The sequence below is a fragment of the Podarcis cretensis genome (assembly GCF_951804945.1).
Source record: "Podarcis cretensis genome assembly, chromosome: Z".
Lineage (NCBI taxonomy): Eukaryota > Metazoa > Chordata > Lepidosauria > Squamata > Lacertidae > Podarcis > Podarcis cretensis.
In genome coordinates this window covers 38,961,370-38,978,001 of record NC_137184.1, presented here as the reverse complement: position 1 = coordinate 38,978,001, position 16,632 = coordinate 38,961,370, and the positions used below count along the sequence as shown (strand labels likewise).

Below are 16,632 nucleotides of genomic sequence, written 5' to 3'. Positions count from 1 at the left end.
CTTGGTTTTCGGATTCTGTTTGAGAACCAAGGTACGACAACTGAAAGGCACTACAACTGAAAATAGTGCTATTCTCTTGTGTCTAGTCACTGTAAAGCTCAATGGTGGAGAGGTCCAGAATGGCCCCAGAATTGCAGAAATGCAGTGCTCAGGCAGAATTCTATGGATTTTTTTTTTAATTTAGAGAGAAGAGCAAGGTAACTAAAAACTTTAGAGCAGAAAATGTAATTGCTTAAAAAAAAAACCTATTATCTAATGCTGTCAACTGTTCTTGATCAATGGTTTTCATGAACTGATAAGACTCTAAAAAACGGCAAGCGAACATACATTTAAAACGATACATACCATTTCTGGATTGTCATCAATAGCTTTCATCTGGACTTTGAGTTTGTTGACTTCCCGTTCGTAGCTACTATGTGGCACAGCAAGGTCATACATTGTCAGTGACCAGAACGTAGCATAGAACTGTGGACTGATATCATCCCAGACCTTTGGGATGTGCAAGGAGATCACCGAGTCATGAACAGGAGCCATCACAAGCTCACACGCTGTAATGTATTTGTGAACTTTCTGCTGCTGTTTGTTCCCTTTCTCAGCCTTTTTCAATTCATCATATTTTGACTAATAAAAAGAAGACACAAGTACTCAATTATCCACTTCTCAAACAGAAAACAAAATCCCCTTTTTATTAACTCTATTAGATTTAAATACAAAACTAAGTCCAAGAAATTAAGTCAGCTAGATTTTAAACCCAGTCACTGAATGAGGAGTGCTTTCAATCTCAGTGAGGCCCCTTTAAAAGATTCAGTGAAATGACAGGTTTAATTTTCAATACAACTGTGTGTTCCGGATATACAGACTGCAAGCTAACTGAACATCTGTACTTACTGAAATGTGATGTGCATACATAGGCCTTGAAAGGAAAAATGCAGCATCATGAGGGGTGTGGAAGTCATTACAGAGAACATCAATGGAAGGCACTCGCTTAATATAATCATCTGTGCTTAAATTGGAAGCCAAAAATCCACCGAATTGTACCAGAGTATCATGGCACTGAATAGAAAAATAGAGAAGTATTAGATCAGACTTTTCAATGAGATTTAAATATAATGTTAACCTTATAAAAATCAAGAAAATAGCTGGAAAATCACTACCTTTTGTAATAAACATGCAGTAATACTAATGAGAAAATGTTCCTCAGTAACAAACTTTATGTATTTCTTATGAATACTCAAGGCAACTTCAGATATGACAACACCATATAATCAACTAAATCTGTGGTCACTTCTGAATCTGGTTAGCAGTACAGTACAAGATCACACCTGAAACAGAACTTACAGAAGCTATGCAGGCCAGTGGAATCTTGTCAAACAATGTGACAGCATTATGGATGGTAACGGATTGCCATGACTGAAGCTACTTAGTTTTCCTTTTTGTAAATTTCATGAAGAACCCAAAACACAAGTAAAACAAACATCTATACCACAAAATATAAATTCAGTTTTCTGAATGCAGTATACATGGCATTTCCATGGAGGTTTGTTTAAAACAAACACAAATGTGATCATTTTACTTGCCTGATCATAGAGTTTTCCCACCAGCTTCAAATGTTTCTCTCCTCCTTCTTGAAATATCACTCCATTTCTCTGTTGAGCCATGAGAAGGCACAATGGAAGAGCAAGATCGTGGTCCAAAAGTGCATCTTTTAATCTCTGGGAAGATTTCTTAGTGTTTCTGATCTGCCCAAAATATCCACCCTGCCCAAAGAAGTAAGAAATGTAGTTAAGATACCTAAACTGAGGAAAAACAGCAGAAGATGTAAATTAAGGTGTACAGTGCCAAACCCTGTCAGTAAATAGCCTTCAGGAAACCTTGAGTTAGAATGTTTCTTCCTCTCCAATTCCCTAGCATGCTTAGAGAAATTTGACATTTCGTGGCTTACAGTAGGATCTGGGGTTGAGAAGCTTTTTCAGGCTGAGGGTGACGAACTTTCTCCAGTATATGCAGGCCCTGCTTTCCAAACACAATGCATTCCAAGCATTTGCATAATGAGCTGATGATTTCAATTATTTCTAATCTGTGATCTCTCTCCCCACTCCCACCATGGTTTCTTCCTAAAACGGCTGCAACCAACCAGCAAAAGTGAGACAAAGGAAAAACTGCTTTGTTTCATCTCTCTTCACACCTCCCTCTCTTCCATGGTTTCTGACCGAAAATGCACAAACAAGTCAAGTAGTGGGCAAAGTCTGGCTGCTTGGGTATCTCAATCAGCCATGCACTTGAGGCTTGGGCATAATTCTTTATGTTTGGATAACTGAATCTGCAGATGAGCATTCTGATAGCAGCACTTGCGTGTTCTGAAACTGGAAGGCCATGTTAAACATGCACTTCTCCTTTCCTATGCTATGCAATGGTCCAAATACCAATCTTAACCACCGTTGAGGCAAACAGGAAAGTTCACTGCTAGCCAGGATTTCACAACACATTTGAAGGCAGGTTTGAAATCCCTGCTGAGCAGCAACCCCCTTGTTTATTGCTTTGGTAAGAAGCAAATGTTAAAAAGGTAACTGAACAATGCATTGTTTATTTGTGATTTTGGATAGTTTTCTCTCTATGCCATATTTAAACTAGTCCATCGTTATACTGGTGACAGGCTGCACATGCTCCAGGGTGGGTGAAGCATTAGACAGGTAGTTGGTGGGGCGAGCAAGGAAGCGGCCAAGCAAGCTGGGATCACAGTTTTGGTTTAAAGTAGGTGAGTGAGCTGGGTTTGTGAACTAAATGACAGGAGCTGTGTGGGCAAGTGGAGCGGGTGAGTGAGCTGGGCTTGCAGCAGTTAGCAAGTGGTGGAGGTTTGGTGAGGAGTAAGGGGAAGGGGAGCTTTGTGGAGGTGGGGTGAGCCAAGTGAGCAGGTACTTGAGCCCCAGTAAAATAATAATTTAATTTAAAACAAAGAGTTAACCATATTTAAAGATGGTACCAGTTAAGAATGCTTAAGGCCAGCAGTGAGAAACTTGTGTGTGACAGAAGAGGAATAATCCTGCTAAACATTCCTGTTTAACTGCTGCTAAGAATCTGAAGTGTTACACGTAGATCAGGCACGTGAACACGCTGCTCTAGATTGCTACTAAAATTATTTCCATATTTATTGGATTAATATACCTTTCAGAGGTGTATCAATTATTCATCTACCTTAAAAAATAAATACAGTTGTACCTTGGTTTTCGAACATCTTAGTTCTTGAATGTTTTGGCTCCCAAATGCTGCAAACCGGAAGTGACTCTTCCGGTTTGCAAACTATTTTTGGAAGCCGAACGTCAGACGGGACTTCTGATTGGCGAAGCCATGCTTTGGTTTCCAAACATTCTGGAAGTTGAACGGGCTTCCAGAATGGATTCCGTTCAACTTCCAAGGTACGACTGTACAGCAGGTGAAACATCCTAAGCTACTATGTATGTATTTTTTTGGGACATCTATTTTTCTTTTCTCTCTAGCTTCAAACACACCTCTGCTTTCAGCTGCTCTCCACCAGTCATGGCCTCTAGCTGGTCCATTGTCATCTCTTCAGTGATTTCTATTCCAGCCATTTTTTGTACCACCTCTTTCAAAATAAGCAGGTCAAAGCTATGGAAAAGAATGAGAACAAAAATGGGCGAGGGGGCGGGGGGAAGAGAGAAAGAGTGAAACATAGGCAGGTAAAACCACTGCTCTTGAACTCTATTGAAAGTATTGTGAAAGGTCTAAGAGCCCATTACAATATCTTTCTGAAATTACTTGCACATGAAGCACAGACCACCTTGTCTCCAATCCAAGTGCATCAATGTCAAGATGTTGTAACAGCAACATGAACAGCAGACCGTATACATGAGCACTTCAGTGCAGCTTCACAATGTAGTAGGCACTCTGTGCAATTTCCCTGGGAAATGTGAATGTAACCTAGCTGCTCGGTGCAAATTACCTAACTGTTTATGTCTTAGTGTATTTTGAATCCTAGGATTTTCAAAAGTTTGCAAAGTTATATTAAACACAACTTATTAAAATATGTTAAAACACTCCAATGAGGGCAACAAAAACTACCAAACTGGCATAGTTTTTGAGATCTAAAGTAACCATGCTCTACTTACCTTTTCCCAGCCTTTAGCTGGTTTGCCACATACTGAAGTAGACCAGCTAGTTCTATAGGGTATTTTCGAAAAACAGCACCACAGAAGCTAGCTAAACCTAAAATAGATGGGAGGAAAACGAACTTGAATTACTGTCACTGAAATATAAGCTTTCCTATGTCATGCACATTCAGTAACGTCATATCAATAGACTATTTCTCATACGTCAAAAGCAAGTTACCCTTAGAACCTGTTTTTCACACTTCTTGGTATGCAAATGACATTCTACCTGGTCCCTCCCCCCTGCCCTCTCTTCCTGTACTTAAGGAATCGTGTCTGCAACCATACATTTCCTGGCTCCAATTTTTATTCAAGTGCCGTGAATTTACAGGCAAGTGGCTCCCAAGCTGTTGCCAACAACAACAGAGGTTCTTGGAGGTTCTCTTCTACATTCCTGCTCTTTCTGAATTGTACTAGGGGCTACTCAGGCCTATGGAACTCCCATCCTAGAGTCTTGTTGATTTTCAGACAGGTGGCTAAAGCACTCTTTTTTTTCCTGTAGCTATTTCAGAATTGTATTCCAGATGGCTCTGGAATACATTTGCTCTGTGTGTTTTTTGAAATGCTGTTCCCCCTTGATTTGTGTGTGCGCGCGTGCACACACACTTTAACAACCATTAGCCACGACATGGATTTTTTAAAAATAAAAAGGCAAGATACAAATGTTTTAATTAATGAATTAAACACGTTAGCAGGTGCTAAGTAACAAGAGGACTGCATTTCTAATTAAAAATAAATAAAACCCAAGTACTAACTTTGAAGCCAACTGGAGATTGTGGTGTCATCATGTTTCATCCTCTCCTTCTCAGGATTAGCCAGTGCTTCAATTATGCAATCTTTGCTGAGGCTAAGGAGGAATTCTTCCCCAAACATAATTACATGCAGTATTAAGCATTTAATTATTTTGCTTTGTAAATTTAACAATATTTTGAGACACCTGGCATACACTACTACCTGTGATATTATAGCAGAAACCTAAAACGATGAACACTTCAGGAATATATCTCTGTGGTTCCGAAGTGTTTTGAGTTCTTGTTCACTCCAATTCCTTTTTCTCACACACCTTTAACCACAACTCAAACAGGATAAAGCAAAGAACAAGGAACACCCTTAGGAGTATTTATTCCTCTTCTATCAAAAGCTACAACTCCCTAAATCTATGACACATGGCCAAATGAGCAGTCTTAATAATTACACTAACAGCAGTTCATGAGTCTGAATATTTAGAAATTTACAATATATGATAATGGGATTACTACTACTGTGCTACAATGGCAGGGCGATTTTTTAAAATATATATATATATATGCTTTCAATTATTCAATTTGTGCAAGGAGTAGGCCTGGGCAATATGGTGATAGATTGTTGAAAACTAGCTTTAAATCCACACATGATAACCCGTTCAAAATATTTGGTAAACCATTCAAAGCCAGAGGATGCTTTTGTCTCAGCACTCCCCTGCCTCCTGCAGAGGGCAGTAAATCACAGAGCAGGCACAGGCCAGGAACTTTCATCTGGCTAGAAAGCAGCTTGCTCAGCTGAGCTGTTTAAGAAGCACCCCTGTACAACAAAGGCGCTTGCTCAGCTGAGGCAATGATTCTCATTGGAGCAGTTAAAAAAAAAACTTGTGTAAGATATAACCATTGGGTAACTAGCAGTTCTAGGAAGTTAGCAAAAGGATACATGCCAAGACATCATAGTTCAATGAAGTGAGGTATTTCAATGAGTCAACAACGGGGGTGATTAAATTATCATACTTCTGTATCTGAGACAAAATCTGAAAAAGAGCAAAAATGAGTTTCCCAAGTATAAGAAGAAGAAGCCAGAAGTCCTTAAAAACTCTTAAAAGAAACTACTGTTATGGTTTTCAATCTGAAGAAAAAACAAGTAAATAATGAAACTTAATGCACACATCTGTATTACATAGTTAATGTGTGCACTTTTCCTAACGTAATATATGAGAAGAGCCCTGCTGGATTAAGCCAACGGCCCATCTAGTCCAGCTTCCTTTTCTCAAAGTGGGCAACTGGACGCCTATGGGAATCTTACAAGCAGAACCTGAGCACAACAGCACTCTCTCAATTGTAATTCCCTGCAGCTGGTATTCAGGGGCATACAGCCTCCAAAAGTGGAAGCAGAGCTAAGCCATCGTGGCTAGTAGGCATTTACAGCCTCATCTGCCATGAATTTGTCTCACTCCCTTTTAAATCGATCCAGGTTGACAGCCATTGCTACATACTGTGGAAGTGAATATAGGGTCTTTGAAGAAGCACCTTTTTTCCCCATCCTGACAACACAGCTTTACTGGATTGCCTCAATTTCTAGCATTTTAGAGGAAAATTATCCATTTTCTCCACACCATGCATAATACAATAATACCTCTACCACATCCCCACCCCCCACCCCCATTTAAAACACATTTTAAAATAGTCAATACTTATCTTGCCACATACATAATCAAATAAAATAGTTGGGTTGCTGTGGCTGAGTTTTCCTATTTGTCTTCCAGATGGCTTTACGTTTTCCTTGGTTAGACGCCTACAAGAGTACATTCACATTTTAGTTCCTCTCTTTGCAGTCTTATATTCACATTTTTTCTAGTCACGGCTTTAGATTAATCTATTTTCCAGTAAATGTAGATAGACCTTCCCAATTCCCCCAGAGAAAACTCATGTTACAGGCAACTTTCACATACGATTTCTGTATTCAGCTTGGAACAGAGGATATAAAATACAAATAGGCAAACTGTAATGAATTAACGCTCTGGGGCAGAAAAGATTCAAAGTTGTAAAGCTAGTGTATATTCATTTTATTTAAGCTGGCATTATTTAAAATAGCACAGTCCCAACAGCTAAATTTTCTGACACACCTACTACTCCTATGGTAACCACCTGTACCCAGGGCCCTAGCCATCACATTTCCTTATGTGGTGGGATAATTACTCTCTTCATGGAGCAAGCTTCCATTCATGAAAAGGGAGCTGTGTTCGTGAAAGGACCCATTCCATGAATCAAATTCTCCTTCTGTAAATGGAAACTTCTTCGTGTACAGTAATTTATCTAACCATCTAATGAAACTGATTTAATATTAAATTGTAGAAGTCTTGAGAGGCTGCCCAGCTTTCTAAGTTAAGGCAGTATTTTTTGTTAAATATAAATTACATTTTAGGAAGTTTCATTTAAAGACTGTATTACTTGGTAATAGCAGGTAGCATTTCAATCCAATACTTAGGCTGCAATCCTAAGGATACTAATTGTGGGAGCCAGCTTCATGGAACCCAATGGGACTCACTGCCCTGCTACAATTTGTTCTATAGTCTCATCAACATTCCCCAGGAGAAAACAAGTTTCAACATAACTTACTTCATAATGTATTTGGCTCGGTCAATTGTCTGAGCTTTAACTCTCACCAGTAGTGGGTGACTATTGTATGTTTCATTCTTCCACTGCCCATAGAGGCGATACCTATAGGAGGTTCCAAGAAATCAAAATATGTATTTAATGCCTCTCTTAGATAATTTGATGAAGAAATTCTATTGCCATATAGTTTTTACGGGTAATTACTCACCGATACTGGTATGGAAATGTTTTAAACATCCCCCAGAGTTCCTCAGACATGCATGCATTACAATCCATCAAAGAAAGAGAAGGAAGCAAAACCTGGTCGGTAATACTCAGCAAACAGCTGAATAATAACTCCTGAAGGAAAGGAAAGGAGTTATCTTATTTGAAGGCAAAATCAAAGGGTAGACATTCTACAACTTTATGAAGCAAAGTCTATGGCTACTAGTTTTACATTTAAAAAAGGATTAAATTCTGTCAGTTTTCTGTTATATATTTTTGAATTTAAAAGACAACATGGCTTTAAACCATTAAAATATGACAATATACAGAAGCTGCTGTCGCAGTTCATTTCTATGCCACCTTCCCACTAGACTTGCGAAGAAACAAAACAGCAAAAATTAATGAAGTCACTGTGGCAACAGTGGGGTCATCTGGTTTTATTTTTTAAAGACAGGTGTTAAGTGTCTACAGTCCCATTATTCCAAGGGAGAAGGTTCACCACAGTCTTACTAGGCACTACTAAATCAGGACACATTTGTCCAAGTTGACCAATCACCTGCTTTTTCTATTCAGGCAACCGAGGTAGAAAAGCTGTATTTGGCAGCTATGACATGGGATGTACAATAGGAATAGACATTGGGGAAGGTGGGGGGGGGGTGGAGGCAAGAAAGGTTGGTGCATATGTAACATCCTCTCACATCCCCTCACCCTGTTGGCGAACTGCTCTAATAACACAAGCTCTGAAAACTTTCTGCACTGAAAAGAATGGACATTGTATGTGACTATCTCAGTGCACATTTGAGGCCAGACAAGTGTTTGGGTCTTCAACAGTACACTTGAGCCCTGGAAGCTAGAGAGGCTTTAGAAGAATTGTGCCTCTTGCATACTTTGAAATAATAGTATGCCACGCTTCAGGGTGAAGCCCATCTAAAGTATCTTACAACATTAAAAATGTTAATACAACAATTAAATTATTATTATAGAAACAAAGAAGTAAAACATATTCAAAGCTTTTGAAACTTTCCTTGGCCTTCCAAGACAGCTCGAGTGGCAGGCCAAAGGAACAGCACTGAGTTGCAGCTTTTATTATAGCTGTTCCACCTTTAAGCCACATTACATAGACTATCCAGATATATGGTGGTCATTTCTGCCACACTTATATATATATTTTTAAATAATTTTTATTAACTGGCCAATCACATCAAATTAAATCACATCATATAAATTCCGAATTACAAAGCCAAATTTTTAAATTTTGTTGGGGGAACCCATACTTCAAGATCCAAAGGGGAATTCAGATCATCTTCTTATTACTGCGTTAATGTCCAAATCAGTCCCAATCAGTCCAAACAAAGTTCATAATTCTATCCAGTCTTATCTTGGTGTTGCCACATCATATCTTGTTCGTATAATTTCTCTTTTTCCTTTACGATCTCTTCTGTTAGTCTCCTTAAGCCGATAGCAAGTGTAATAATCCTGTGTGGATTTCCCGTTCCTTCACTAAGTCCAGATGGTTTCCATATATCTCCTTCGTAGATAACATCACTTTATCCATCGTAAATTTTGGCATTTGTCGCTCTTAAGTCCCACCGAGGAGTTGATTCACGATATGTAAACAACTCTTATTTCTCTCTTTCTCCTCCCAGACCCAAGAGCTCCCACAATGCCTCACAAAATGGCGAACGGCATTTTTTCCTGACTGCGTCACTCCAAAACTCTTAGCTTTCCAGCTTCATCTTGAAACATTGCTTTGGATCGAAAGTTTATCTCCACACAGCCTTAAATCCACAGCTTAAGTCCTTAATTTCTGACTCATTAGGGGAGGGGGATTCTTGTTAAATCACATAAAAAGGTAGAGGCAGGTTTTCCCCCCCTCCCCCCTCAGTCATTACCGTATCTTGACGTTCTTCTCGTATTTTATTGTTGTCTTGTTATCAGAGATCTCTTCTGTCAGCAGTATTTACTCCCCTTTTTCCTTGATGTATGTGCAATTAATCATGTCCAAATTATTTCTTTTAAAGATCATTGCAACCAGCGGCGCGAATCGGGGACGGCGTCGAGGAGTGCCGAAAATCCCACAGGAGGGCTTTGTGCCTAGTGCCCCCACCCCCACAAATTCGGGGGTGGTATAGGGCACTGCAGGCAAGGGCCGTCCCCCCCATAATCCTGGGGGGGTTAAGGAGGCTAATTACCCCCATCATAGCCTCCAAATTACCTCGTGTGGGTCGGAGAGATGTTATTGTCAGCCATCTTCCGATGCGCCACCTAGTGGCCCCCCCCCATTTCTGCCACACTTATAATCAAGATTGGAAGGGGAGGGAATCAAGAATACATTTTAAAACAGCTCACCATTTTCTCTTTTTCCTCTTGCTTGCCTGCATCTGCTTGGTGCTAAAAACAACAACGAACAATCAAATACTACTAAAATGCAATGGTTTCATATCAAAGACAATCTTGAGCAAGTCAGGTTATTCCCCCTTCCCAAGTACAGGGATCAGCTGAGCTAGAGCGAGGTCTGCAAAATTGGATTCCTTGGTCCTCTGCTGCTGAAGAGAAAGTGGGGTACTGAATAAGGTGAATACAAAGCTGAGAAGTAAGGAGCAGCTCTCTTTACTGCTGAACACAGGAGGGGAATGGTGCTGCTCCAGCCACAACTGTCTGCAGCAGCTCTCTGGAGCATGAACAACCACAAATGTCTGGACACTCTTGTAAGTATGCTTCCCTCCCTTTAGAAGCCAATAGCCAAGTTGGGCTTAATACTAACCCAGTTTAGAATTACATGAATGGGCCTTGGGTTTGTGAATTCCCTCCTTCCCTCTGACAAGACAGCAAGAAAATTAGAAGAATCTCATTTCTGTTTTCAACTAATCATTATAAATTAACCTATGGTTAATTACTTTAAGTAAGGTCTGTTGACACACACTAGGATCAAACTGTAATTTAAGACATGACTTCTTCTTGTTAAAAAATATATATACCGTTTAAAATAACCAGAGCCTGCAGTTTTTACATAACAAGAAAACTAAAAGGTAAAGGTAAAGGTACCCCTGCCCGTACGGGCCAGTCTTGACAGACTCTGGGGTTGTGCGCCCATCTCACTTAAGAGGCCAGGGGCCAGCGCTGTCCGGAGACACTTCCGGGTCACGTGGCCAGCGTGACATCGCTGCTCTGGCGAGCCAGAGCCGCACACGGAAACGCCATTTACCTTCCCGCTGGTAAGCGGTCCCTATTTATCTACTTGCACCCGGAGGTGCTTTCGAACTGCTAGGTTGGCAGGCGCTGGGACCGAGCAGTGGGAGCGCACCCCGCCGCAGGGATTCGAACCGCCGACCTTTCGATCGGCAAGCCCTAGGCGCTGAGGCTTTAACCCACAGCGCCACCTGCGTCCCAACAAGAAAACTAAATTAAACTAAATCCAGGAACAGATGCTTCCAATCTACTTTTTGTGGAAGCGCACCAAAGGAGAGGTTCATCTACTCTTAAATAATGGTTGGGCCAATGTGTGAACTTGTTTGTTATTGAACACTTCAGACATTTTACCACCACTGGGGGGTGGAATCAAGTCTCAACAGTATGCTTGATGCTTTCTGCAAAAGATATTGTGCCATGCAAGTGATATTTACAGAGACATTTGTCAAAAACTGCCAAGGATTTAGATTTGCAAGTGCTTATCCAAGTAGTTAACAGATGCTTAAAAACTTGCAAGTGTTAGAAGACATATTTTACTGTACTTTCCATGGAAACTATTGTGAATATTAACAAGGAACTACTGTTTAACAAGGAAATTACACAGGGCACTTTTCTGTAAGAAAAGGGTTAACATTTTCTCTCAATGGATTGGCAACAGTACATTATTTGTACAAACAACTTCTTATAACATAATCCCAAAGAAACACTCCAAAATACAAATGGCATAAAAGCTTCATTTTGTTACCTGTTTACGTGTTTTTTGTTTTGTTTTTTTAGTCAGTCGGAAATAGCATTTTAAAACCATGGAAGTGTGCATTACTCACAATTTACAATTGAAAAGATGAAAATTAAAAAATGGGGTGGCAGGTTAGAGAAAGAATAAGTGTTACAAGACTTACAGACACCTTGTTAGCAAACTTCCTATATCCCAAACATCTACTAAAGTTCAATTTTTTTTAGAGCAGAGTTGCCAACATTATACATTAGCATTACTAGAGAAGAGCAGGTGTGGGCCTCTGGTTTGTAAACTCCCTTCTCCAAGCCCTTCTTTGCACATGGCAATTAAAAACTTCCAGTCATTTTCTTTGTAGCAGATCATAATTTGCTATCCAAATCTGGAAGACCAGAACATGTATACATAGCTGTGCTTCAATTACCCAGGCCCTGGTATCCTCTCATTTGGATTACTACAATATGTTGTATATGAGGCCGTCTTTAAAACAGTATGGAAACTTTAGCTCACAATCCTGCTGCCATACTCTGAACTAACTAGGACTGGGCATTAAAAAACACATTATGCTGAAGTTTAGTCATTTCCAACAGCTTCCATTCCATATCTGGGCCCAATCTGAAGTGCTTGCCTTTATCTTTCAGGATCTTTGGGGTTTGATGCTAGAGTAACCAAGCAATGAAGGGCTCTAAAGGACTTCAGGGCAGTTCAAAATCACCTCTTACCGCATGTGCCAACTCAGATCCTGACATCTTCTCCAGATAACTTTTTAAAATCCTGTTTTAAGTATTACTGTTTTACTCTACACTTCTTGTTTTTTAGGCTGCATCTTCTATGTTACTATCATGTAATATCTAGCTAGTTGTATTTTATCTTGTAAGTTTGCCAAGGAATCTTTCGTTATAAAATAGCTTATAAAGGCTGTAAGTAATTGTTTCTTATTTGTGTTTAATAAGAAATATATTCTCCTATCGTTATTCAACTTTCAGAACGCTAACACCTTTCACTTTAAATAGGGACAAGATTAGGCCATCAACATTTTCCTTTTAAAATCTTTTCAGGAACTCTTTGATCTCCCACATATGCATGCTAATATGTACAAAGCTACTAAATATACTTCTGTAGGGCACAGAAAGAGTTTTTGGGAAATTTTGTTCATTAACTATAAGGTTACCAACCTCTTTCATAAATGCTTTTCCAAGACGCACTACTTTTGCAAACAATATGGGGTCATGAGAGAGATGAGGGCCAAGGTAACAAAGCATGTTAATCACTTCTTTTCTTAAATCTTCAAAACTCTCTACTTGCTTGGGTGCTCTCTTGTTTTGCAAAGGAAGAATTGGTGTCCCTTTGGCACCTTTGGGTACTCCAACCCTGTAAATGAGAGGCAAGTTTTACAGTTAGGAGCAGTGGAAGTTGCTGTTTACCGAGCCAGACCATTGGTCCATCTAGCTCAGTATTGCTTACACTGACTGGTAGCAGCTCTCCAGGGTGTCAGGCAGGGGATATTCAGAGATTCCAGTGATTGCACCTGGGTCCTTCTGCATGCAAAGTAGCTATGGCCCTTCCACAGTTTATACAATGCACTTTAAACATATCAAAGTACTTTCTTCTACAGTTTCTGTGCATTACTTGTTACTGCCACATCCGTGCACTTGTCAGATTTCCTCCATATAATGCACAACCAACCCCCAAATAGAGGACCTGGTGAATATTAGGCAAAGGGATATGCATTCAGTTAACAACTTCTGCAAACAATTTCCATGTAGCACAAGAGGTGCAGGTATAGAACGAATTTTTTAAAAAATACACCAGACCAAGCAAAAATATCACAACAACAAAAAATCATACTGTGAAAAAGCTTTTCTGCCAAGACCTTTTCAGCAACACTGCTATTGTTGCCTACTAAGGGACAGTGTGACTGAGCAGGATTTTTCTCTTTCTTTTGGATCTCTTTCCATCCACCTGCCCCTTTTATGGCTTTACACATTAGGAAAATAGAAAGTTTGAAATTAGGCCCTAACACAGACAATGCCTTCCTAGGTATTCGTACATCTGTTTTCATTTTAAGACTTGGCATCCCTAAACAACAAGCAGCCTCATTGGCCTCCTAGCTTTGGGCACCATGTGTGAGCTTTTAGAAAGTTCATAAACATTTCCTAACATCTCCGCAGATGAATCAAAGGTTAAGAAGAGCTCATTTCAATCAATCACAGCCAGACCTATGCATGGTTAGCTTGTACAAATATTCTCAGTGCACATATCATCTATTCAATTTCTTTACCTTCGGTAGAGAGGTTCAATCATCACATGAAGAAGCTGACAAAGAGCAACAGCAATAGGTTTGTGCGAAGTTGCATAAAATGGAGGCATCTGATCCATAATGTTTTGTGCATGTTGCCAGTCACCAATTTTTAACATTGCTTCTAATAAGCCCAGTTTCTGGTTATCAGGTGGCTGAAAAGATAAGCAGGCATGCAAGGTTTTTTAGTGCAGAAAAACTTTTTATCCTCCCAAGGTAAGAGGAAGAACTACCGTACCCATGCTTTCTATGTACACTTGCATCTCTTACATACATGATAACTGGGAGGAAATATTAGGGCTGTCACTTGTTTAAAGGCAATCATAGTTTATTAATAGCATATGAAAAAGTAATGAGTTTTAATCAATTAAAGCTGCAACCGGACTTCTAGCGAGACAAGATGGCGAGCATCACGGCCGCAAGGAGCTCCTAAGGACCGCTGGCACCCAACTGCGCTGCCTAGCTGGTCCCCACACCGCCTCCACTGGGGGGGGGACTGGGGTGCCCGGCTTCACAGCTAGGGAAGCTGTGAGGAACCCACAGCCCCCCCCCCATGGCCTCGACCACGCAGGGACCAGGAGCACCCGGCTAAGGGGCCTGGAGGCCTCTGGAGTCAAGAAGAAAACAAAGCAAAGAGCAACAAGGAGCCCCACCCCCAGTCGAGCCCCAGCCTCTGAGCACCGCCTCTGAATATACAAATAAAAACATCATATATCTATATACATATATCTCCCCATCAATTCTCAATAGTGTGTGTGTATTCATTCATATTCTTGTCTTTTATCTCATGCTATAACTTGAGTGCACAATACACGATATTTTTTCTCTTCCTTTTCCTTTTAATGACAATCTTGTTAGCCTTTATATTTTTAATTCTTCATGATGTTTACATACGTGATGATGCGTACATAAACTCCATGAAACCACACATTGCCTTCCTAAAAGAAGTATACAATCCACCCAAAGGAAGCAAACCCCTGAGCGAACCCCGCTTCAGTCAACAATGGGTGGCACCTAACTCAGAAAAGGCCAGCAGAGTAGGCATAATACTCAGTAGAGACCTAAATTTTAAAGCCAAAACAGTGCTAAAAGACAAAAAAAGGAAGATTCATTTTTCCTAAAGCGATATGTACTAGATGGCAAAACAAAAGCAACAATTGGCTCCATATATGTCCCGAACACAAAACAACTAGAGTTCATCCAGAAAACACTAAACCAATTCTTCTCCTTCTCCAAAGGAGAAGCAATCCCCCTGGGCAACCTTCCTCAGATGGAAACCCCAAACACTTACGGACTCCTACAAACTACTGGAAATGCTAAAAAACATATGCCTTTATTGACATCTAGGGAGAAAAGAACCCGAGAGACTCCAACCACACATTCCAGTCTGGATGCCACGGCACAATGTCCAGAATGGAGAGCATTCTGCTTACACAAGGCCTGATCCCCCTAGTAGAAACAACAAACATTGGTAACATTAAAATCACAGACCACACCCCAGTAGAAGCTACCCTCAAAATAGGAGAGGAAGCACGAACTACCCCATCATGGTCTTTCAGCCCCATCCTAACCACAAACCAACTAGCTAGAGAGCCTCTTGAAAACTCTCCAAAACTACTTTAAGGACAATGATGTGGATGACATAACAACTCCCTTCCTCTGGGACACAATGAAAGCGGACATCTTCTCCTGATAGCAGAGGGACATGAAAAAGGGATGGCATTCACGATATACAAAATACTGCTCCAAAATCCCAGAAACCCCCTTGACGCAATCAAAGAATAATATGAGCACAACTGACTATGAAATTAACCCCATCCAATGGACTAGAATGTGGTCTAAACCTCCTTTTAAGTCCATATCAGCCAAAAGAAGGGAGCTCACTCAAACTCACCTACAGGTGATACTTAACACCACAGAAACTGGTACTGATATGCCCAGGCCTCACTTCCACATGTGGTGGGAATGCCCTAAAATCCAAGCTTTCAGGACAGCAGTCCTGCAAGAGGTATTCAAAATAACTAAACAGGTATTAGAACTCACCCCAGAACTGGCCCTACTGAACATCTTCCAAGATCATAATGACCACTCACATTATACAGAGCTTATAACCCTCCTACTCTTAGCAGCCAGAAGCCTCATAGTTAGACACTGGAGGGACCTGTCAGGATTAAACACGAACCAATGATATCAAATTGTATGGGAAACGGCCTTACTAGAAAAGCTAACCAATAAGCTGAAACTGACATGGGGACAAATGACAAATAGAAAAGGATGCCTTCACCCCAGTATGGCTCCCCTTTATCACATACACAGCCCAACAAGACGACAAGAATCCACCGACAGCATACAAATCATTCTGGCATACCTGACTGCAGCCCTATGGCCACTGGGAGTATGTTTCAGACCTCCCTCTCCGAGTATAGAGAGAAATTTGCCATCAGTGAAATCTGACCTTGTGAAGCTGCTCCCTGCTGCTATGGAAACCTTCACATCCCTTGCTTTACCAACATCAGAGCTTTAACCTCAACAGAAGTATAAAGAAGGCTTGGCTGAGGGCAGACCGGAAAAATGACCCCTGATATGGCCACAAAATGGAGGAAACATACCAGCCCTGGAGCTGACATATTTATTCTCCCCTCCCCCTGTTTCCAATGGGAGCAATACTGCTAAAGGAAAAATCAA

General features: G+C 40.5%; 1 protein-coding gene across 2 annotated transcripts in view; it reads right to left on the bottom strand.

Moving 5' to 3' along the window:
- LOC307208173 (THO complex subunit 2-like) overlaps nt 1-16,632 on the bottom strand; it is a 57,300-nt gene that overhangs the window by 17,589 nt on the left and 23,079 nt on the right. For both annotated transcript variants that reach the window (XM_079962622.1, XM_079962621.1), the window contains exons 11-23: nt 13,930-14,102; nt 12,824-13,019; nt 10,076-10,117; nt 7,731-7,861; nt 7,526-7,627; nt 6,617-6,701; nt 5,847-5,940; nt 4,919-4,999; nt 4,125-4,221; nt 3,507-3,624; nt 1,578-1,757; nt 889-1,053; nt 346-621 (exon numbers count right to left, since the gene is read on the bottom strand). In XM_079962622.1, the coding sequence (XP_079818748.1) occupies nt 346-621; nt 889-1,053; nt 1,578-1,757; nt 3,507-3,624; nt 4,125-4,221; nt 4,919-4,999; nt 5,847-5,940; nt 6,617-6,701; nt 7,526-7,627; nt 7,731-7,861; nt 10,076-10,117; nt 12,824-13,019; nt 13,930-14,102 (1,740 nt within the window). The remainder of the gene's footprint in view (nt 1-345; nt 622-888; nt 1,054-1,577; nt 1,758-3,506; nt 3,625-4,124; nt 4,222-4,918; nt 5,000-5,846; nt 5,941-6,616; nt 6,702-7,525; nt 7,628-7,730; nt 7,862-10,075; nt 10,118-12,823; nt 13,020-13,929; nt 14,103-16,632) is intronic.